The sequence below is a fragment of the Drosophila novamexicana genome, unplaced genomic scaffold (assembly GCF_003285875.2).
Source record: "Drosophila novamexicana strain 15010-1031.04,08,12 unplaced genomic scaffold, DnovRS2.1 tig00000564-arrow-pilon, whole genome shotgun sequence".
NCBI classification, from domain to species: domain Eukaryota; kingdom Metazoa; phylum Arthropoda; class Insecta; order Diptera; family Drosophilidae; genus Drosophila; species Drosophila novamexicana.
In genome coordinates this window covers 1,664,026-1,684,925 of record NW_020824810.1, presented here as the reverse complement: position 1 = coordinate 1,684,925, position 20,900 = coordinate 1,664,026, and the positions used below count along the sequence as shown (strand labels likewise).

Below are 20,900 nucleotides of genomic sequence, written 5' to 3'. Positions count from 1 at the left end.
AGCGGCAGCAGCTCGCGATGTGTGGGCTTTGCCCGAGCTCTCGCGCTTATCACGGGCTGCAAAAAACCCGGTCAATTTAAACCTTAAAGATTTTGAAGTGTTCTGGGAAGTGTCTGGGCATGCAGTTGAGCCACATAGTCAAATTCAGTTTAGGCTTCGATTTGCTGCAGTTAAAAAGGAAAATAAAAACCCATTCGGAACATTTTGGCAAATGGGGAATTCCCACTCATTTGGCTTTTAAGCCAAAAAGCAAAATACTCGAACCGGCCGAAACGTATAAATTAATTTCCAATAAACGCTCTGGGATAAGCGGGAATGGGAATTTGCACAGGCATGGATGGCCATGATTCCGCCTGATTCTGATTACATTTGACTGTGGCCCGGCGTATTCGACTTTTTCCCTCATAATTCCCATGGCCACAAAATTCACTTTGATACTAGATGAAAGTGGGTGCTGGCACTTGGTCTGGTTGCCCGCCAGCGCAAATGCTCCAGCGTAAACGTTGCAAATTCCACGAGCCAATGTGCTTTGTGGCAAGCACACACACACACAAACACACACACACAGACACACAGTCCAAACAATGGCTACAGTCAAGCCTGGTTATTGACTGCTCGGCATGGCTGTTGCCGCAGCAACTGTTGCCAGTCAGGGCAGGGGCTGGGCACATAAATTGTTGTTAGCTGGAATTTGTGCAGTTGAAAATCAAAAGGATTAGCTTGGGCCAGAGCAGAACTGCGCCCGACTGGGCTGGGCTGGTCTGGTCTGGGCTGCCCAAGATATTGGCAGCCAGTGGGCGGCCGCCGCCGCCGCCGCCGCCGCCGCAAAGTCGTCGCCAGTCATACGAGCTGTTAACCAGGCAACTTCTATTACAATTTATTTCAGGCGTAAAACCAGCCAAGGAAATATTTGCGGTAAAAGTTTCAAATAATTGTTGATATAAGGAAGCATACAAAATGGAGTAGTATACAGCGGGCGGGGACAGCACGGCTCAAAGTGAAACAATGGCAGAGCCGGAAAAGCGGCAGCCACAGGACAACCGAATAGTTTTCGCTCTTTTGGTGCAACTTGTTTAAAATTTTGCCCAGCTTAAATATGAGCGGCGCCTATTTTTTGAGGTCTGAACAGAGCCCAGTTCTCAGTTCTCTTCCATGCAAGCCGTCGGCATTCTAGCAAGCCAAGCAACTGAAGACAAACTTCCAACTATTCAGTTTTCCAACGCAGTGCATATATTTAGTATATATATTATATGGTAAACAAGCGACTAGACCTTAGCATGCATGTCGCTGAGCAGTCTCGGGGCATTTCCAGCTTTATGCGCTATCAAATCAATTTAACAACAACAACAACAACAATGCCAACTTGGCTGATAACAAGTTGATGCGAAAACCCGTTTCCAGCATCAGTCTAATTACGTATTAGTAATGCAAGCAGACAAAGCTAATCTATAAACGAGTTTCGACTTAGAAATACCCTAAGCTTTAGATACATAAAAAAATGTATTAACACGTTTTTCTCTTGAAATGGAAAATTAAGTTGTGCACTTAAATAAGTGTCAAGTTTTTTCTGATCATTTCTGATAAAAGTTCTTAAATGATGTGCGTAAGCAGACTTGACTCGACTATGGAATACCCTATCCTACTTCAAAAGCTGCAGATAGTTTCTAGAATTGAGGTTTAAAGTTTAATGATAAGAAAAAATATTTGGTTTTTTTTTTGTTTCAATAACAATGATTATAAAAGTCAACGTTTATTAATTATATTTTATGTTTATTACATATAGTTAATATAATTGTTGCATTTCTATCTATCTTCAAGTTCATCTCATTTACTTTAATCTTAAAAAAATATAGTTTCCTGTATTTTGTATAGTATATGTAACTTTTTACTTTAATCTGAGTAAGTGTAACTTGTCCTTTATACAAATCTTCCTATATATATGTATATATTTATATTATTATTGCAACTGTTTCCCGTTACATAAAACTTTATGAATGGGCCGTCAATTTGTCTTAATGCCTTCGTAGAATCCATTAGAGTAAACACGTGCTTGGAACTGGTTTCTGTTAAGCAAAATACAAATTCCAGGAAATCAAATAATAGTTGAATTCATTTCTTGTCAGCAGTTGAGCAAAGCAACTGTTGCATCTAATTACTGTATACCCTAACCGAGGGTATTATCATTTTGTTAAAGTAAATAAAATAATCATATGCAAGAGCTGCGCTCGTACTTGCTTTAATTTATGACAACTGATTTGTACTTTGCGAATGATAACAAATCAAATGAACAAGTACACTTGAGCTTGAACCGGGGACCTGCCAACTAAGGCGCATGACGTCACGTTTGCAATGCGAATATATACATATATTCTAATTATATTCCTAATCGGGGCAAACATGAGACATGTCTTTCTGCCTACATTGAAAACAAAGATTTCAATTCAATTTCCATCTCTATGCAATTTGAATGTTAGAGCATCTGGTATTCGTTGTGCTGCAAATGAATTGTCTAGCTTGTTGATTTTGCTGCCAACAAATTGTAACATGCAATTTCGACACATTTTACGCAATTGCTGAAAATGAAGAATCCTGAACATAAATACAACATTTTAGTTTTGTTTTGTTCAGTTTGTTAACATTTCCGTTTTTTATTTTAAAATAATTAATTAATTCAAATTTAACCGGTGCGAATGTATTGCGTATTGTCAGTCTGAATCAGCACAGTGCCAGCTGTAAAGATATTTGAAAATATTTGCATAATAATTAGAAATGATATTCGTTCAATTGCCAACAATTGCTCAACTTACGTTTGGGCACCGGCTCAGCGCTGGCGAGGGCGGCGATCATGGCCAGCAGTAGGGCAGCAGCTTGAAAGATCTTCATATTGATTGATTGTTTGCTTTGTATAATTGATACTGATCCCAACTGAGAGCCGAGTCGATCTTTTATAGCAGCTCAGGCTGCCGCTGCTGCTGCCTCTGCTGCTGCTGTCACTGCGATTGATCTCGGGAAATTCCTATCAAAATGGAATTACGCAGGTTAAAAAGATCGTGTGCGAGTGCAGCTACTTAATACGCCTAGCCTATCAGCAGTTTGTTGATATTCAAATTGAACTAAAAACTGTATGAGACTCAAGCGTAATTCTCAGAGATATTACGTTTCTATTATGGGCAATAATCGTTTGTCGATTATTCAATAAAAGAAGGCTAACTGGTAGATCATAGGTAGATCATCTTAAAGTCTTCCTGTAACTGATTAAAAATCATATAAATATTTAAATGGGTTTTCTCACCGAACTCTATACAATATCTTCGTATCCCTAATTGCACTAGAATATATGAAAACTCAATTCAGGGCCTTAGTAAACGGTATTTCCAAGTCTAGCCCTTAAGCATCGGGCTATATGCTATATCAAGCATGCATATATAGTATTTGATTGATACCTATGCACTTATATCAAGCACATACGTGAGCTAATACTATATATGTATGTAACCCACATTCGAATCAAGTGCATTTATGCGTTTATTAACATTAGTACATGTACATATTAGCTTGAGTTATCAGCAGTATTGTTGTTCAGGGCTTTGGGTATTTTTCTACGTATTGAAAATAAAAAAATTGGGCTGGAATTTCCAGCTCAGTTTGCGGCTATAAAAGCGCAGCTCGTTGCGATTGTTTGTCATATTGTCTCAATTGATCAGATTGAAAGAAACATGAACTGTCTAAAGATTTGCGGCTTTGTTTTTGCGCTCATCGCGGCTCTGGCTAGTGCGGATGCTGGTAATATATACATATAGTATACGATAAGTGTAATTATTTTAATTGAATTATCTATTTGTATAGCTACGCAAGTCATTAATGCTGGCGGCCATACGCTGATACAAACGGACAGAGGTCAATACATACGCAAAAACTAAATTTTAAATGGCAGTCAATTAAATAAAGTAGCAAAAATCTATATATATTTATGTGTAATTTTATTTTGTGTGTGATTTAAAATGTGCGCTTTTGAGCGACGCAAGCTATGGTCACACTCTTGCGACTGGTAGAGTTGGTATTTTTGTGCTTGATCGATTATCGGCCGACCGCCACAAACAGCTGGTGCTCAGTACAAAGTCTGGTCACACTGTGCTCTGCGCCGCTAAGCCAGCTTTGTGATCTTTTCGTGTTAGCCGCGATTTATTTAATTATTTAAACACAGCAGCTGTTCAATTTCGTAAATATACAAGTGCAACGCATATTTTGATATATAAGCCAATTGATTAAAGCTTTTTTCAGGCAACAATTTCTATAGAAACAAGCGCCATTTGCCTGGCAAGCCGGATTATCTTAACGCAACAACAATCAAGCTCAACAAACGTGCCAAGCTGCAGCCAGAGGGCAACGCACAGCAACAATAACAACTAACCACAAAATCTGCAACCGCAACAAGCCACAATCGGCAAAATCATCAACACTGGCGCGCCAGTGGGCCGGACGGGGCCGCGCCGGGCTGGCCAACGGACAGAGACTCTCGTCCGTGTCAGTTGCATTTTGACAACGCCAACGAACCGCAAACACCCGCGCAAAAGTCATGACAACTGCTGCAGCTGCTCCGACGTCTACTCCCCCGGCACAACAGCCAGCAGCAGGAGCGGGAGCTAAGACTCTAAACGCGCTGCTGCACATGCCCGCGCAGATGGAGATGAGCCAAATTGAGTTGATCTATCGGGCGGAGGGTAATGCAAATTTGGTGCTGGCATTGCCGCAATTTAAAAAAGTTTTACGTTTGCCAAAAATGATATCCAGCAGTCGGCGTCCGCTCTCACCGAGCCCGGCACAGGCCCAACAAAACACTTGCCAGCCGACGGCGATGACGACCGTCCCAGCCGGGCCGGAAGGACAGACCACCGTTTCCGACCCAACGCAGGCGGCAAGCGCAAAAGGTTGGCTCCTGCACAAACATATATAAACACATATACACATATACACATATACAATCTATATGCATGTTGGGCTGTTATTGTTGTTACTTTTGGACAGGAAATGGTTGCGTGCAACTTCAAACACCCCAACTAAACCAAAGGCAGCAACAATAACAACAACAACAAGAGCACAGCTTGCTACGGCTTGCCGAAGCTTAAATACCCTTTTAAGGCATATGACTTGATAGGGCCTTTATACAAAGGCATTCATTTCGACTGGCAGATCCGATTTGTTAAGATATCGTTAAAGACGAACAAGTTATTCAAACAATAAGTATGCTTCAAACAAAAGTTAAAAGCCTTACTATATCAGTATGGATTGGCTCTTACAATATCTTGAAAAACAAAATACCATACTAGAATTTCACTGATGTTTCATCTTCCCTATATGATCTATACGAACCGATCCGTGCCTCCTCGGCATATGCTCTCTCAACAACAAACAGACAGATCGACAAATTGCTTTGTACCCTGATCCATATTTATGACAAAGTCTCTGCTCAATAATACTCTATACTCTATTCGGCACGGGGTATAGGAGTAGCTGCCCAATCCTTAGAAGCCACAGCCAAAAGCAAGCTAAGTTCCTTTGCTTCTGGTGGCCAATTTGTGTATTGTGCGATGCTTATTGCCCGCTTGGCTGGCTTTTGCTCTGGCTTTGTACGTACTTCTGCAGACGTGTATATATGTGCACAAATATATATATATATATATATATATATATATATATATGTATATAGAGATACATATATAAATATATATTTGTATGACCCTAGTCGTATCGGTTTTTGTGGCTGGCTGTGCATCTTTTGGCCATTGCATCAGATGTGTTTATTTCATTTATCTTATTTCTTGGTCTTGCCTCTCTTCTAGCTGGCGTCTTGACAATGCCGGATTTTATGGCTTATATCGAGATAATGCGCCGTCTATTAGGAAATGAGTTTGTCTGTGCGGCGGATATTGTTGCCATACCAAAGGAAAGCGATAGATTCTGGATAAACGAGCACATACGCGCCCACAGGCCGGGTGAGTTCATATCTGAGTATGACTTCATGTCATCGCAGAGCGGGTGTGGGTGTCCATTAGAGATGGGCTGGGCATCGCCCGTGCTTTACTCCGTGGCATATCGTACGTGATTCCGTACAGTCTCATCAGCGCGGACAGTACGATCTATTAGGTCAGATATCTAGACATAGAGCTGGACTTAAACCGAATGTTCATTTTAAAATTGATTCGCGACCTTGTTGACCCATGTCCATCTCTAGTGTGCATGTTTTTATGCTATCGTCATGGCAACATTTTGTATTTGATCAGCTCGCGCTGCACTTGCGCCGCCTTGGCCTGCATCCAAAAGCCTTTCTATCCGCCAAAGCAATCAATCATAAACGAGCTTTTTAGTGCAGACCTCGTCTCTGTCCGCTGTCCGCTGTCCGAGTCGGAGTCCCAGTCTCGGGCGTGCTCCAGTTTCTAAATTGTGCATCAAAGTGGAGCTGCACATGGGACTGATTAGTGTGGCGGCCAACGGGCGTCGGGCAGCGGGCGACCGGCTTCCGGCGCCGGCCAATAGTCGCAGCCATATATCAAAATTCGGTTTATATGGCAGCTAGTTGAGGATTGGCCTGGGCCAGCAACAGGCTGCAGCGCGCGCTGGCCACAATTTATCATTGCCAGCCGCGCTAACCCGGTCGGCGTTCATCTATATATCAATAATCGCAACCGGCTACACTTTACATTCATGTGCCACTCCCCTTTCACATTGCAGTTGCGCGCCTCGATAAGGAATTTGTGGGGCCATTCGGTCTGCTGTTGCCAGATGTGACCCAATTGCCTGCCACATTCGATGTTCTACTTGCCAATATACAGGTGAGTTGCTGCTCCTGCTATTGGCGGGCTATTGGCTCGAATATATTGTATATTTTGTACAAGGACAATATTGGCATTTTTGTTGCTTTTTTCGGCCATATGCGCTGCTGCGGTTTAGCTTGCCTTTGTGCAACCACCTAACAAAACAAATACACCAACAAAAAAAAAAGAGAGAAAAAATGAAGCTAAACCAGGAGCCAGGCACATGGATGTGGACATGGCTGCTGCCGCAGCTAAGGCAACATAAATCAACGGTTCTTTGTTTTGAATTAAAGTGGGCAACAGTGTAAACACATTGTTGTTGCTATTGCCAATGTTGCTTCTGCTTTTCTTGTTGTTGTTGCTGTTGTTGTTGTTGTTGTTGTTGTTGTTGTTGTTGTGGCCAGCAGTAGCAGCCAAAAGCTAAAACCTAGCCTGGACCCGATGGCCGTTTCGGTTTGTGCGGTTATAAAAGACGACGAAATTGCTTTGAAAGTGCCGCCAAAGCCACTAGTTCAACATACCCTGTAACCCCTAGAAATGGCTATATTAGCTGAGCTACAAATTATGTTTATTCATTTATTAGTGGGTATTATCCAGCTTTGCACGGGTCAAGTACTTTGCTTCCGTCCGTTCGAAAGAAACAACAAAATAGTGAAAAAGTTAACAAACGCTATTTTCGCCCATATTCCACACTTAAGGGTGAATTGTCAAAAATTGTTGAATCGCGTACTTTTTATATGTATCCTAATATGTATAGATCGAATCAAAATGAAGATCTAGTTAGATGTCCATTAAAGTATGCGTGGAATTTAAAGTATGCCCATTTAAAAGTTTCCAAATTGTGCTGAAATGTTTTGAAATTCAAAAATGAAATAAACCTTGGCGACATCTAGCGTTGGGTTATGCAATTGGTGCGCAACTGGCTGCCGCTAGATGGCGCCAGTGCTTGTTATTATTGTTTCGATTGATGCACGGCAACACGCACAGGATATCTGTGGGGTCGAGCTAGACGCACATTGCAGCCACACGCTGTACACGATGGTTATATATTCAATTTATGGCTTTGCTGCCAAAGCATTGACCGAAATAAAATTGCAAGAAGTAACGAAAAAAAACAATAGTTACGGCGCCATAACTAACGCCATATTGTGCGCCGCACAGGATGTGCGGAGGACACCGAGCAGCCTATGGTCAGCAGCGGCAGCAGCAGCTGGCAGAGTGAGGCCAGCGGGAAAAGTGCCGCTTTTAATTTTGGCTTTAAATGTTAATTTTCAATTTCAAGTTGAGCCGCGCGTGTGGACATGGCTGCAGAAATGACCGTTGGCATATTTTTACCTGTGCCATAACTCATCATACAATCAGCGCGCCAAGCAACAACTTTTGTTTTATGTTGCAGCAACAATAACAACAAGGAGTATAACCAGGACAACCAGGACAATAGCAGGCAGTTACAGTTCATGTTCAGGCTGGCAGCGATAACCTGGCTGCCGGCTGTTTTGCTCCAGCTGCTCAAAATGGGTATATTGTTTGTGGTAACAGACAGTCGGAGACTTTCCCAGTTTATATATTCTACATGAGGTCAGATAGTCGAGTTGATCTTGCCAGGACCTTCTGTCTGCGCCTCTAGCTCGAGAACTATAATAGCTAATCATTTAAAATTTTGGATATAGCTCCTTCTTTGGCACACGCAAATCAAATTTGCTTAAGTTATCGATAACTTTAACCGTTCCCAAGGTATCGATAACAATTGACATCGGTAGCCTTGTTTCTTGAGCATAGCTCGAGAACTATAAGAGCTACAGACACCAAATTTAGTATGCAGACTCTCGGCAGGCATTTACTTCATCAGTTATCCTATATCTATCCCCAATTGTTAGTTATAGCTGCATATAGTAGAAGCAACGTTGATTATTTATAACTGCAGCCTGGCGCTGGGTACAGGGTATCTTCCAGTTGCTCACTCCCGATTGCAGCTTACTTTCTTGCTATTTTTTTTTTATTGGTTGTCTTTTTGCTGTTGTTTGTGTCGTTCCCAACTCCACTTCGCTAGTCGTTGGCATTTTCAAGTCAAAATGGCGTCAACGCTGGCAAAAGTTGGCGCACGGCCCCGCATTCAACTCCATTTGCCATGCAGGAGCAGCACCGTAAAAAAGAAAGACAGAACAAGAAAAAAAGCAGCAGAATAAGCCAAACGAAATAATTTGTAGGCGAAGGACATGAACATGGACACGGACATGGATGCGGACATCTGCAGCAGCAGCAGCAGCAGCCAGAACAGCCGGAGCTCTGGAATCAGCCGCCTGGGCGATACATATGCGATCGAAATAAAACCGAAACAGGGCTGGCTCCAGTTGCCAAGTTATGTCAGCGATTTATTTGATTTAATGCCAACTGGCGACGGCACAATGGACACAACCTCTGAACCGGCTAAGGTGCGGCCAACAGTTCAGTCGATGTTAAATCCAGACAAATGCAGGTGTCGCTATTGCAGCATGCAGCTCGTAAAGGTGAGTGTGCATGCGAGTGTGTGTGTGTGTGTGTGTAAGTGTGTGTGTGTGGAGCCAACTACTTGTTATTTGATTTACAAACATTCTCAATTTCTCTTGCATACCCCTCGCAGTTGCAGACGGGCAAAATCAAACGTTTGGGCAACTATTGTCCATTGCAGCTCTTCTCCGGGTAAGTTGGGACTGGGTTTGGGTTCGGGTTCGGGCTTGGGCTTGGGCTTGGGTTTCTGTTTGCCACACGCCTTTAAGTCATAAATTTTAATCTGCTCCATTTGCGTGTCCTGTCGTGCTTCATAATTCCAACACTTTCAACTGCCGCTGCTGCTGCTGCTGCTGCTGCTGCTCCTGCGGCTTGTTCCACCTGCGGGCCCTTCGGGATGGCACTTTTTGCCTTGCCCTGTTTCCGGTTCGAACCTTTATAGAGCATGGCCTGCCTGTATGGCTCTGTCTTTTTTGTGTCTGTTTTTTTTTTTTTATATTTTTTGGGTGTGTGGAATCCCGCGGCTCATTCGTTTATTTGTGGCCCGCTGTTTTAAGTCATGCGTGCATCCGTGCACGAAATTCAATTTGCTTGCGCTTTCATTCCGGTTTACCGCCTGCTTCGCGTCCACTTTCAATGCGTTTTATTTCTTTTCGTTTCGGCTTTTTACGTACTTGGCTTTGCCGCTGCTGCGAAAAAAAATTGTTTCGGCTCGCCTCTTTTTCAGCCAGCATTTATTTCATCCATTTATATACATATATTTATGTTTTAATAGTGTTATTTCATATATAGACGTATATATTTTACTTGCTCTTCGTTTTTTTTTTTTTTTTTTTAGGCAACCCGGTCGTATGCTCGATGCCTTGAATGCACTTTTCGCTTGTCCGCAAAATAATTTACGTGTATTTCAGAGCGGCAATTTAATTTATGGCGATCACGCGAATTCGATTTCCTGCGAGGAGCTGCATACTCGAGTTTTTCCAGGGTAAGCGCAAATTGTTTGCATTTTTATCAATATTAACAGCGGGCAAATATATTTATCTGGCTATCTGGGTTTATCAGCCAAATGCTGATCATTCCTGCAAATTCAAGTATTTTGTGTTTTATTGTTGTACTTCATTGAATATTTGCCTGGAATATGCAGAATCTCTTTTAAACCTAATTGAGTGCTAACAGTCAGAGAAATGTTAAGCACTGTTAATTAAGCATAGTGTTAACAGCTGTTATTGTACTATGCTGCCTTTAACATTAAAAACAATGTAAAGAAGCATGTCTGACATGAACATTGTAAATCTAGTTAAAGTCATGCAGCTCCCTGTTAACAGTTGATTGAATGTATCATTGCTGTTAATTAAGCATAGCTGTTATTAGCAGCGTGTTTATGCAATGCAATTTAAAGATGCTGTTATGCAGCTGCTGTTAATGTTAATGTAACAGCGCAGCAAATTTTAAAAATATTAAAGAAAAGTAGCAAAGCCAGCAAATAACTAATGTTATTGAATTTAAAGCAAGACTTAGCTTTTATTTGTATTAAATATTATACAAATACTTGATAAAATATTTCATTAAATATTTGAATGCAATTCCCAATGATTTGTTTGCTTGCGCTGCAAATTTATTGTAAGCGAATACGTTTATATTATGCGCAACAAAAAATTTCCATCCAAAAAAAAGTGAAGTAAAGCAATTGGAAGCAATTGCTCAACACGCAAATATTCAATAAATAATGCAAGCAACAGCCAAACACAAATTCTCGAGCGCCAACCGCTAACATTGCCATTTATTTCCCCTTCTCTTGTTGATTTTTATTTTCATTTCTACTTGTTCTTGTTGCCAAACTCTTGGCATTGCTTTTATGTTTTGTTCACTCATTTCAACACCTTGGCACAACGTTGACAACAACAACAAAAACCACAACAAAATTGGAATGTGCATTGAAAATGCTAACAAACGAAATTTGGAAAACTCACCAATGCCAACGCCAACGCCAATCCATACCCAAACCCAATCGGAATCCCCAACCAATCCCATTGCCCTGCCCAATGCCAACGCCATGGTCATAAAATCTGTGAAATTCTCCAGTGAAATTATGGCGCTTATAAAACATTTGCTGGTCGCCTGCCTGCTCAGGGAATACAACAACAGCGCGGATGGCCAGAGTCCGTGTGGCAGCCACAGCCACGTGGCAGGCGCTGCTGCATTCGGGGAATCGACATTCAAACGTTGTGGCACGAAGACAAAAGCTACAGAAACTACAGAAATTGGCGTGGCTAATGTTGATGCTGCTGGGCAGCTGAAACAGAAGCACCAGCAGGAGCAGGTAGTCGAACAGCAGGAGGAGGAGGGCGAGGCGCAGCTGGGCGATGAGTTTGTCAAAGCTGTTGCTGGTCAGCCGCAGAGACGCGGCGGCGCGAGAGCAGCAGCTGCTGAATACACGAGCCAAAGGTACACAAAGCGTGGCAAAATGGCAACAACAACAAGCGAAACAACAACAATTGCCCCAACCTGGTTGCCAACGAATGTGGCAATGGCAGCAGCTCGCACGGAAATGGAAGCGGAAATACTGGCGACGCCGACGGCGACGGCGACTCCAGCTTCGACTCCGCATTCGCATCCGAATGAGACTCAAGCACAGATCAACAAATCGGAAATATTTCACTTACCAAAAAATTGTGTGCTGCAAAAAATTTTGCATTTGCAATTGCTGGTAAAGGTAGGTTGCAACCAGACCAAGCAAAAGAAATTTCTATTGCCATTGGCTATCATCAGTTTTGTTTATTTTTATTTCGGATTTCACCGAATTTTATACCCTAACCAAATTGATGGGCAAAGTGTGTCGGTTAACAGGCAACGTTTTCTAGATTAGCATAGCAGACTCTCTGCTTGGTCTGTCCGAATAGCTTTTCATATACCCTGTAAATGCTTTGAAGTGTTTTTTCCAGGCAGCGACAGGTAATTAGATTTAAATGTGGACTACGTTTATGCTTTCGCAAATGTCGTATCTCCCTAAGCGATACGTTTGTGTTTCTAACAGGCAATACTTTCCTTTCAAAGTCTTGCCTGCTGTCATAGCTTTTCTACAGGGTATCAGCTAGTCAAGCAACAACTGCTGAACTTTTTTCTTAGTTTGTTTCTGCTGCTCAAGTGCAGCAGTTGCACAAAGGCAACTACATTGAGCTTTACCTGGTTGATGTTTCAACAATGCTTCAGGCGAGTGCCTCGTGCTAAAAGCAGAAATTGAAAGGGCAGCTAAACGGGCAACGGACAGCTGACCGTGGTGCAGTGGGATTTGGAGCTGGACGCTCACTTGGACGCCGGCCAAGTGGCTGGCACTTTTGGCACAGCTAGAAGATTTGACGGTCTGTCTGTTCGACTGTCGCTTAACTTTCGCAAACGTTTTCTTTTGGCAATTACAGCGGCATTTTCATTATATGTGGCTAAGGGGCTATGCTGGCCATGCCACGCCCAGCTACGAGGCGCTGCGACAGCTGCTCAGCTGTCGTCAGTGGGATAATGTGAATGAGCTGGCCGCCGAGCAGGCGTACATGCTGGGCGCCACGGCACTTGACTGCTCCATAATGCTGACGTTTCAGGAGATATGCTGCCCGGCCAAGCACAACAGGTAGGCGAGACACACACACACACACACACACACACACACCCACGTGTGCAGCTAATTAGCGTTAACTTTTGCAGCGCTTTGCAGCCCTGGCTGGTGGTCGTGCGGGGCCGTCAGTTTCTGACCAAGCTGAGCGTGCTCGATCTGGATCCGAAGCCCGATAGTCACTTTCATAAATTTATAAAGCACACACGCGAAATTGAAAAGGTTTTGCAGAGCATTAAATTAATTAAATAAAGTCTCGACGCCCAGCTAAAAACGCGCGCATCGAATTCGCAGCGCACAAAACTGTGCTACACATTTTTTGCTCCCAAGCGCTGCGGCTTTTGATTTACCCTGGCAAAGGATATTATAATTATGACATGTGCTGTGCGACGCTTAGTAGGAAATGTCTTTGACTATATAAGGTATTTATAATTCTGATATATAGCAAGAGCCGAGTCGTTATTGACATGTCTGTCGGTCTGTCGCTCGGCTTTGAAAATTTAAATTGATAAAACTGATTCGTTTTCTGCTGCACGCAATGCCTATGTCTTAATCGCTCGGATTAGTTAACTATATCACATAGCTGTTATAGGAACGATCGGTCGAAAACTTAGCTCTTGTTTGAACAATTTGTTGTTGCTTATAATACATTTCGACCAAACAACGTAATAAAGTTCAACAATATCATATAGCTCTACTAGATTAGGTGCGCCTACTATATCATATAGCTCTATATGAAAACATGGGTTGATAAACGAGTTTTAGTATGGGAAAACTCTTTCTGCAATATCTTGATTGCAATTGCTTACTTTGCCAGGCTCCTCACATATCTGCAAGTCCATAAGTCGTACGATATATCGATAAGAGTATTCAAACTTCGGCGTGCTGAAGATGCAGATATCTTAATCAAGCTCGGCTGTGCTGTGCTCCAAAATAAAAGAAAGATCTCAATAAAAAGAAGACCTTAATGCTATTTGAAGAAACGTATTAAAGTTGAGTGTTTATTTCGGCTGCTACTACTTTAAAGGGTATCTAATATTCGGCACTCTAAGGCTAAACTGTTCTCTCTGGATTTTTTAGCCGTGTGGCGCGCCTCGCGTAAACGTTTTTACCGCTGCCTTTTCGCTGTCAAGCAAACCACAGGCGAGGCGTGGCATGGCCCGGCCAGGGCAGGGCAGAGGTGGGCGAACGCGCGCGAGGGCGAAACAGAAACAACAGCAAGAAAAAAAAAAAAAAACCAACGGAAATATATGGCACAACGTGAACACTCCTTAATTAATTTCCATGCGAATGCGGCCAGGACAAGCTGGAGCCATACGCTGTCGCTGCAAAAGGCGCCGCAGGATGTGTCAGTCAGGGGCTGGGCCTGGACTGGGTCTGTGCCCGTGCCCATGCCCGTGCCCGCCTGATCCTGATTCAGGTTGTTCTATGCAAAGTTGGAGTTCGCGCTGTGTTTTGCCAGTCGCGCAGCAGCAGCGTTTGCAGAAGGCAGCAGTTGGCAGCCGTTTTGGCCAGAAGCTGTGCATAAACAAACACACAATTGGATAAGCGATGGGCAACAAAATTGTGACATTCACCGAACAGCAATTGGATGACTATCAGGTGCGTTGCCCAAGCGAATTGCCAGCTTTAAAAGTTCCCCAATCAATTTTCTCTCTCTCTCTCGCTCTTTAAAAAGGATTGCACGTTTTTCACACGCAAGGAGATTCTGCGGTTTGTATTTGATGGCCGCCACGGGGCGTATACGTAATGCCTGTTGTGTTAATATAATAAGCGGAAACTATTTTCCGTTCAAACACGAAGCTGGCGCCATTGTTTGGCACAATCTTTTGTTAAGGGCACTCAGCAAAAATACACACACACAGTCGTACACACACTCACACACACACACACAACAAAGCCTTTCATCATGCGTTTGCTCTCATCCCTTTTCGCCCGCCTTCATGGAACGCAGCGTGCATAAACGCTTTCGTGAGCTGCGTCCGGATTTGGTGCCACGCCAAATGACCGAGGGTCAGGCCTCAAGTGTCAAGGTTCCACGCGAATGCATTGAGAAGATGCCCGAGTTGCGTGAGAATCCCTTTCGGCGACGTATCTGTAAGTACAACAACGACTACAGCTGCCACAATGCCGCATTCAGCCGCATAAGCAAAAGAATTTCGTTTTACTTTATTTTATTTATGTTTTTATTTTTTTATTTTATTTTTTTGGTATACGCCCCACTGCCACGCCCACTTGGCACTGACCAGGCGAGGCATTCTCACGCGATGGCCTGGGTAATTTATCCTTTGAGGACTTCTTGGATGCTTTATCCGTGTTTAGCGAGCAGGCGCCCAGAGATATTAAAGTTTTCTACGCATTCAAAATTTATGGTAAGTTCTTTGTTGTATACCCTGTAAATATAATAGAGTAGTAGGCGGCATATCCGAGACACTAAACTATATATATTTCTTGGTTTGGACTATGAGCTGAGTTGTTCTTCTAATCAAGTCCGTCCACCTCGCTCTTCTTCTTGGTCGATAACTCGTACCAAGAGGACATATTCGAGACCCTAGAGTATATATAATCCTGATCAGATCGAGCTGAGTCGATAGTAAAGTCAAGTACGTCTGCATGTTCGCCTGTGTGAATCCTTTAAACTACTTCTTGGTCGATAACTTCTCGCAAATTTATACTTTCGATAAATATCGATTTATAAACTTAGTTTTATGGGCATAACTCAAAAACTATAACAGCTAGATGCACCACACCTGGTATATATGTTCTCGTTTAGCATACACAGATTGGAAATATTTTATTTTTTCTATTCTAGCCCCCTTTTCCCCGCAAATCGCTAGAAAAGTTATTGTTAAAGGTAGAGTCTTGTGCTTTGGTATTCACATATATTGTATGCCACATATGAGGCGAGAAATTTTCATAAGGATCGGACCATAAGCACCGCAGTTACTTGTATGTATATGTGTGCATATGCAAGTGTGTGTGTGTGTGTGTATATATGTATAGAAGGAAGCTGGAATGTTAGGAACAGCAGCTGGTCGCAGTGCTTAGGTTATCTGCTAGTCGAGCACATCCGTCTGGCGCACTTTTACTTGTTCAAGTTCATGTTGTTCGTCTTGTTGTTGTTGTTGTTGTGGTGCACGCTTTTGGCCGTGTTGTTGGCCAACATTTGCGGGTTCTGTTCTGTGCATTTGCTGGCTGGTTCTGCTTTTGTCTCTTTGGCATTTACATGGAACGCAATGCCATTTGCCTAGTCGCGCCTCAGTTATTCGTGGCCCAGGTCCAAAACTCGATCTGCCAGCTTCTTGTTGTTGCTGTGGCACAGTTCAAGGCCAGTTATAAATTCTAATAAGCATTTTAATTGAAATTTAAATTAGAAGCTGGAGAAAAATTTGTCGCGCTTTCTGGCATCCAGTTGACAATTGATTTTACAACTTTGTGGATTTACGACACGAAAGCCACGCAAATAAACTGGCCGGCAATTAAGTGTGCACTTTGCTAAACTAAACATCAACTAAATGCATATATTAGTTTTTCATATGCGTGCAAATTGAATTGGGACTTGAATCAACAGAGCACAAAGCAGGCCAACAAATCGAATGATTGTATAAAACAACACAGCATACAAATCAATTTTATGTATAATTTTTGTGACTTTGGGGAAGCTCTCTGATAGTTTGATAAATTGAATTCATTTGTGATACACAGTTTCATTTAAAAGAAAAGAAATAACATTTTGAAGCATATGTCATATTCATAAGCAAGCCAAAGAAGCAGCTGCTCGCCTTTCCATATGAAAATTATTTCAGTTTGGAGTTGGAGACAATATGGACACATTTCTCATAAGAGTTTGTTTCAGGTTTGACCAAGTTATGTTTGTTGAAAGTTTGCAAAATTTGCCAAAAATATTTAATTTTTATTTAAATATTTATTTAATCAAAAATGAAACACAATTCTGTTTCGATTGCGCCTCGGCAAACGTCTTCAGGGCAATTCTTTTGACGTATATATGAGCTTAATACATATAAAGGCGGCTCGTAAAATTCGCTAGTTGAAAATCGAAAGCTGTAAAGTTTGATACGTAAAACCAATCTAACAATCTAGAGCTTAATTCAAGACCAAAATAGTTGAAAATATGCACCCGCATGCACGCGCATGTAAAAAATTATAGCAACATGTTTTGCATGTAAAATCAATGTAGAGACTAAATCAAGCGCAAAAAGTGCTTTCTCATAAGAATCAGAAGTTTTCAATATTGAAAAGTTCAATCAACCGCAGAGTCGTTCCTTATAAAAAATGCTAGAGTTTTGACGAAGTTTGTTTAGAATTTGCACGCATTGTTGACATACATTTTAAACAAATTCTACGAAAGATGTTCTCTTTGAAGAGAATTAATTAGAATTAAATTAGAGTTCGAGCTAAGACCAAAAACTACTTATATATAGCATAGCTTTAGTTTTTTCATAAGCTAGTTAAGCTGGTTTGAATTTGGACTCAATTCCTATTTGGAATTCTGGGTAAACAATTTGACTTGCATTGTGAACACAAAGCTGGCTTTCAGATTTAAATGTAGCATTAAGCTAATTGTAAGTAAATAAAATGTCTCAACAAAATTGGTTTAGCATCAACTAAATTAAGATAGTTTCAAATTTGGATACATGCTTAAGGACCTCACATGTCCTCATGTAATGCGACCTCACATGTCATTGTTTGTCAGATTTTAGTGCAGTTTTAATGTAGAGTTAAATCGAGGGGAAACACACATTCTTTATATAAGTCTTTTAGGGTTTCTTGTAATGTAAACTATGAGAAATAGCAAGAGAATTGGTTTCAGTTTCGAGTGCAATTAAAATGCAGCTCAATTTCTGTCACATACCAGCACCTATTTAGAGCTGATTGTGTCATTTGATTCGATTTGAAGGCGCATTATTTGTTGTATTTGTATGCATGATTAAGCCTAAGAATACCCTTGGCTTATCGAAGTCAGGCTTAGCAGCATTTGCCTTGGCTCGTTTGCAATTCTATGAAAATATTTAGAAAACAGAGCACAACGCGCTGGCTGACTAGTCACTGCTGCCGACTAGTCTTGTCGCCAAGTGCATTATTAGATTGACACAAATTGAAGCATGCAACGCTGACAGCCAGCACATGCGATTATGCAACAATCACACACACAGATATGGATATGCATATATGTACAGAGATATGCATATGTAACTGCATGGGAATATGGAATATGGGCTTGTAACTTAGTTTTGCACACATCAGTTGACTTTTATGCATGAAAATGTCAACTGTGTTAATACGACACGCGCACACACACACACACACACACACAACACACGGAGAGGGAGAGACACACACATGTGCTCGCAGTACTTATGCATGTCTGGGCATGACATTGCAGATTTCGATCAAGACGGCTTCATTGGGCACGCCGACCTGATGTCCTGCCTGACAACAATGACCAAAAACGAGCTAAGTCCGGAGGAGCATCAACAGATTGCCGACAAGGTAATCGAGGAAGCGGACGTCGATGGCGATGGGAAGCTATCCATATTGGAGTTCGAGCATGTCATACTGCGCGCCCCCGACTTTCTCTCCACGTTCCACATCCGAATATAAAGGCCACATACTAAAGACCACTTTTTGTAGTTTCGCTTACATTTTTTATTATTATTGAATTGCTGTTGTTGCACGCAGTTGCTGCCACATCGCATAAAAGTGCCATCAGTGTGATTAAGTCTGGCCAATTGTCGTGACAATGTGCATGTCAAATGTCACAGCTGCAGTCGTTATAATATTTATAAGCCACGTGTATGCATATGCTACAAACTACCAATAACAAGCGGAAATATTGCTGTAGCGAAAGCATGGACGAGTCGGAGATACCCTGTAAGCAGAGTACCCTTAATAAGTGTGAGTAAAAGTCGTTCTTAAAGTTGTAAGTAAAATCAGTTTAAGGCAGCTTTGTAAACGAGCTTGGGATAGATGAAGGCTGCGTGGTTTAGTTCTGTGAGCGTCAGACTGGCAAGCATGAAGTCGCTGGTTCAAATACAGCAGGAGTTTTAGTATTTGCTTCTAGAATTTAGTATCTACAAGGAAGAGTTCATTGAATGTGTAGGGCTACGAAAAGATGTTTGGGTAAATATGGATACATGAGGTGATCTACCGAGCACCTAAAATCGATATACCCTGTTTTACTTATGACCATGGATAAGGTATGCTGGATGCAAACACAGGCGGGCCGTAAACACGCAGTGGACACTGCTGTTGCCATCTCTGCAGCTGACCCCAATAATGGGGCAAGCAGTCAATAGCCAGAGAGATTTGGCTGACCTGTGTGCGTACGTGTGTGTGCGTGTGTGTACGTGTGTGTGTGTGCTGTCAAAGTTTTATCAATTTGGCAATTTGAGCTTAAAGTTGTTTGTGGCAAATGCGTTTTGGCGTTTTTATTAGCCAGCCAAAAGCTGTGCTGCAACATGCAATTATTGTAATTGCTTTTGTTGCAACTGCCACCTATGCAAGCGAGGGGCCAATGCGCAGCTCTCGAACCTTGTGGCAGCCTTTAGCTAATTGGCTTGGCATTAAATTGCATTTGCAGCATATTAATGCAAGTGTTATATGTGCTGCCCCCTACGTGCGCCTCGCCCTCTTGCCAGCTGCTTATTAATTAAAAGTTAAGCTAAATCGCAAATCGCATAACATTTACACTGAAATCAGTTTTTATTAATGCATAGTTTTTCAATTTACTGTTATTTAAATCACGTTCAATTCATATTTAATTTAGTTTACTATTTAATAATACGCATAATTACATACATATTCATTTTCGTGTTTTACATGATATATATATATAGTTTTAATTCTTTTTTTTTTTTTTTTGTAGTTTTTCATTTGCGTTTGCTGTTTAAATTTAGGCTTAAACATTAGTAGAGAGTCTATTACAAGTATATGCCATAATTGTGTTTAATGCGTGTATCTATATGTATGGACTCGGGTGTGTTTCGCGAGCATATTACGTATTCAAATTAATCCATTTGATGTCTCATCTAATTCATTAATTAACTGTGCATTTAAAACTGTACGGTTTGTGGCTGATACATTTAGCTATATGATTTGTTTATGTAATTCTTGCATAGTTTATTTCCATTTAAACAATATATGTGTGCATGTATGCATGCATGCATGCACGCATGTATGCATGTGTGCATGTGTGCATGCATGCATGCATGCATGTATATAAGCATGTACTCTATATGTAGGAGCGAGTAGAGGCAAAAGAACTAAACAGAGAAGAGCTATACACAAAAACAACAACACTTAAGTTTACATCTACTAAGCTTACGTTTACATAATAACTATATAAGATATATATATATATGTGTGTATATATGTATATGTATAGTTGTGTATATATATCAAGATTTAAGCTGCTCGGAAGCATACCAAAAATTATTGTGAGCCTTAAAGTTCTTCTGTAGGCAACTCTGAGCGCTATGCAAAAATGTTTGTTTTATACAATTCTTTTTCTTCTTCTTCTGCTTCTTCTTCTTCATATTTGTTTTTTCTTTTCCTTGACTTTTATCAATTCGTATACGTTGTGTGTGATTTTTTCTGCTTTATCCTCTGCTTGAATATTTATGTTATAATTGTTTACTAATTGCTAAAGAATTAATTCGTTGAGTTCGGACAGAACTACTTTCATTTAGTTTTTGTTTTTGTTTTTTTTTTTTTATGTTTTACGCGTAATTTTAATACATTTATGGGTTCGTATAGGGTTTTAGTTGCGCTAGTTAATGCCACTAAATTTAGCTCAAGTTCCGCTCTCGTATACATGGTTTACATTCATTATAGTCTTTTATTTTTTGAGTTAAAAAATATGTGTGTAACAGAAGAAAAGAAAACGAAGAAAAACTAATGTTAACTGATAAAAAAAAACTAAAACTTGTTGCTGCGCCCTGTGGCTGTCAAACTGTTTTAGAACTCGTGAGTGCCGC

At 41.3% G+C, this 20,900-nt stretch overlaps 4 protein-coding genes across 4 annotated transcripts; 3 read left to right on the top strand and 1 right to left on the bottom strand.

The window, feature by feature from the left end:
• Positions 1 to 2,613: 2,613 nt before the first annotated feature.
• On the bottom strand, positions 2,614 to 2,915 carry LOC115762294 (immune-induced peptide 4). Its single transcript, XM_030704460.1, has 2 exons — positions 2,808 to 2,915; positions 2,614 to 2,730 (listed from the first exon to the last, which is right to left on the bottom strand). Exons 1-2 carry the CDS (start codon positions 2,881 to 2,883, stop codon positions 2,678 to 2,680), a joined length of 129 nt encoding a protein of 42 aa, XP_030560320.1. The 5' UTR covers positions 2,884 to 2,915; the 3' UTR covers positions 2,614 to 2,677.
• A 769-nt stretch (positions 2,916 to 3,684) lies between these two features.
• Positions 3,685 to 3,963, top strand: LOC115762226 (immune-induced peptide 14). The gene is made up of 2 exons (XM_030704361.1): positions 3,685 to 3,783; positions 3,847 to 3,963. The coding sequence occupies exons 1-2, from the start codon at positions 3,717 to 3,719 to the stop codon at positions 3,918 to 3,920; spliced, it is 141 nt and encodes a 46-aa protein (XP_030560221.1). The 5' UTR covers positions 3,685 to 3,716; the 3' UTR covers positions 3,921 to 3,963.
• Positions 3,964 to 4,148: 185 nt separating this feature from the next.
• LOC115762225 (inositol-pentakisphosphate 2-kinase) lies at positions 4,149 to 13,303 on the top strand. Its single transcript, XM_030704360.1, has 10 exons — positions 4,149 to 4,219; positions 4,282 to 4,928; positions 5,841 to 5,993; positions 6,730 to 6,830; positions 9,020 to 9,319; positions 9,433 to 9,491; positions 10,138 to 10,284; positions 11,382 to 12,012; positions 12,716 to 12,921; positions 12,996 to 13,303. Exons 2-10 carry the CDS (start codon positions 4,577 to 4,579, stop codon positions 13,153 to 13,155), a joined length of 2,109 nt encoding a protein of 702 aa, XP_030560220.1. The 5' UTR covers positions 4,149 to 4,219; positions 4,282 to 4,576; the 3' UTR covers positions 13,156 to 13,303.
• On the top strand, positions 13,268 to 18,525 carry LOC115762227 (calcium and integrin-binding family member 2). Its single transcript, XM_030704362.1, has 6 exons — positions 13,268 to 13,325; positions 13,984 to 14,505; positions 14,582 to 14,616; positions 14,858 to 15,000; positions 15,153 to 15,275; positions 18,308 to 18,525. Exons 2-6 carry the CDS (start codon positions 14,455 to 14,457, stop codon positions 18,523 to 18,525), a joined length of 570 nt encoding a protein of 189 aa, XP_030560222.1. The 5' UTR covers positions 13,268 to 13,325; positions 13,984 to 14,454.
• The last annotated feature ends 2,375 nt before the right edge of the window (positions 18,526 to 20,900 follow it).

Bases quoted from the DNA above. Each gene is read 5' to 3' on its own strand.
- LOC115762226 (XM_030704361.1), top strand. From the start codon at position 3,717: ATGAACTGTCTAAAGATTTGCGGCTTTGTTTTTGCGCTCATCGCGGCT. The intron at 3,784-3,846 runs GTAATATATACA...CTATTTGTATAG, and splicing joins TCTGGCTAGTGCGGATGCTG to CTACGCAAGTCATTAATGCT.
- LOC115762294 (XM_030704460.1), bottom strand. From the start codon at position 2,883: ATGAAGATCTTTCAAGCTGCTGCCCTACTGCTGGCCATGATCGCCGCC. The intron at 2,731-2,807 runs GTAAGTTGAGCA...ATATCTTTACAG, and splicing joins CGCTGAGCCGGTGCCCAAAC to CTGGCACTGTGCTGATTCAG.
- LOC115762225 (XM_030704360.1), top strand. From the start codon at position 4,577: ATGACAACTGCTGCAGCTGCTCCGACGTCTACTCCCCCGGCACAACAG. The intron at 4,929-5,840 runs GTTGGCTCCTGC...CCTCTCTTCTAG, and splicing joins GCAGGCGGCAAGCGCAAAAG to CTGGCGTCTTGACAATGCCG. The intron at 9,320-9,432 runs GTGAGTGTGCAT...TACCCCTCGCAG, and splicing joins GCAGCATGCAGCTCGTAAAG to TTGCAGACGGGCAAAATCAA.
- LOC115762227 (XM_030704362.1), top strand. From the start codon at position 14,455: ATGGGCAACAAAATTGTGACATTCACCGAACAGCAATTGGATGACTAT. The intron at 14,506-14,581 runs GTGCGTTGCCCA...CTCTTTAAAAAG, and splicing joins AGCAATTGGATGACTATCAG to GATTGCACGTTTTTCACACG. The intron at 15,276-18,307 runs GTAAGTTCTTTG...ATGACATTGCAG, and splicing joins CTACGCATTCAAAATTTATG to ATTTCGATCAAGACGGCTTC.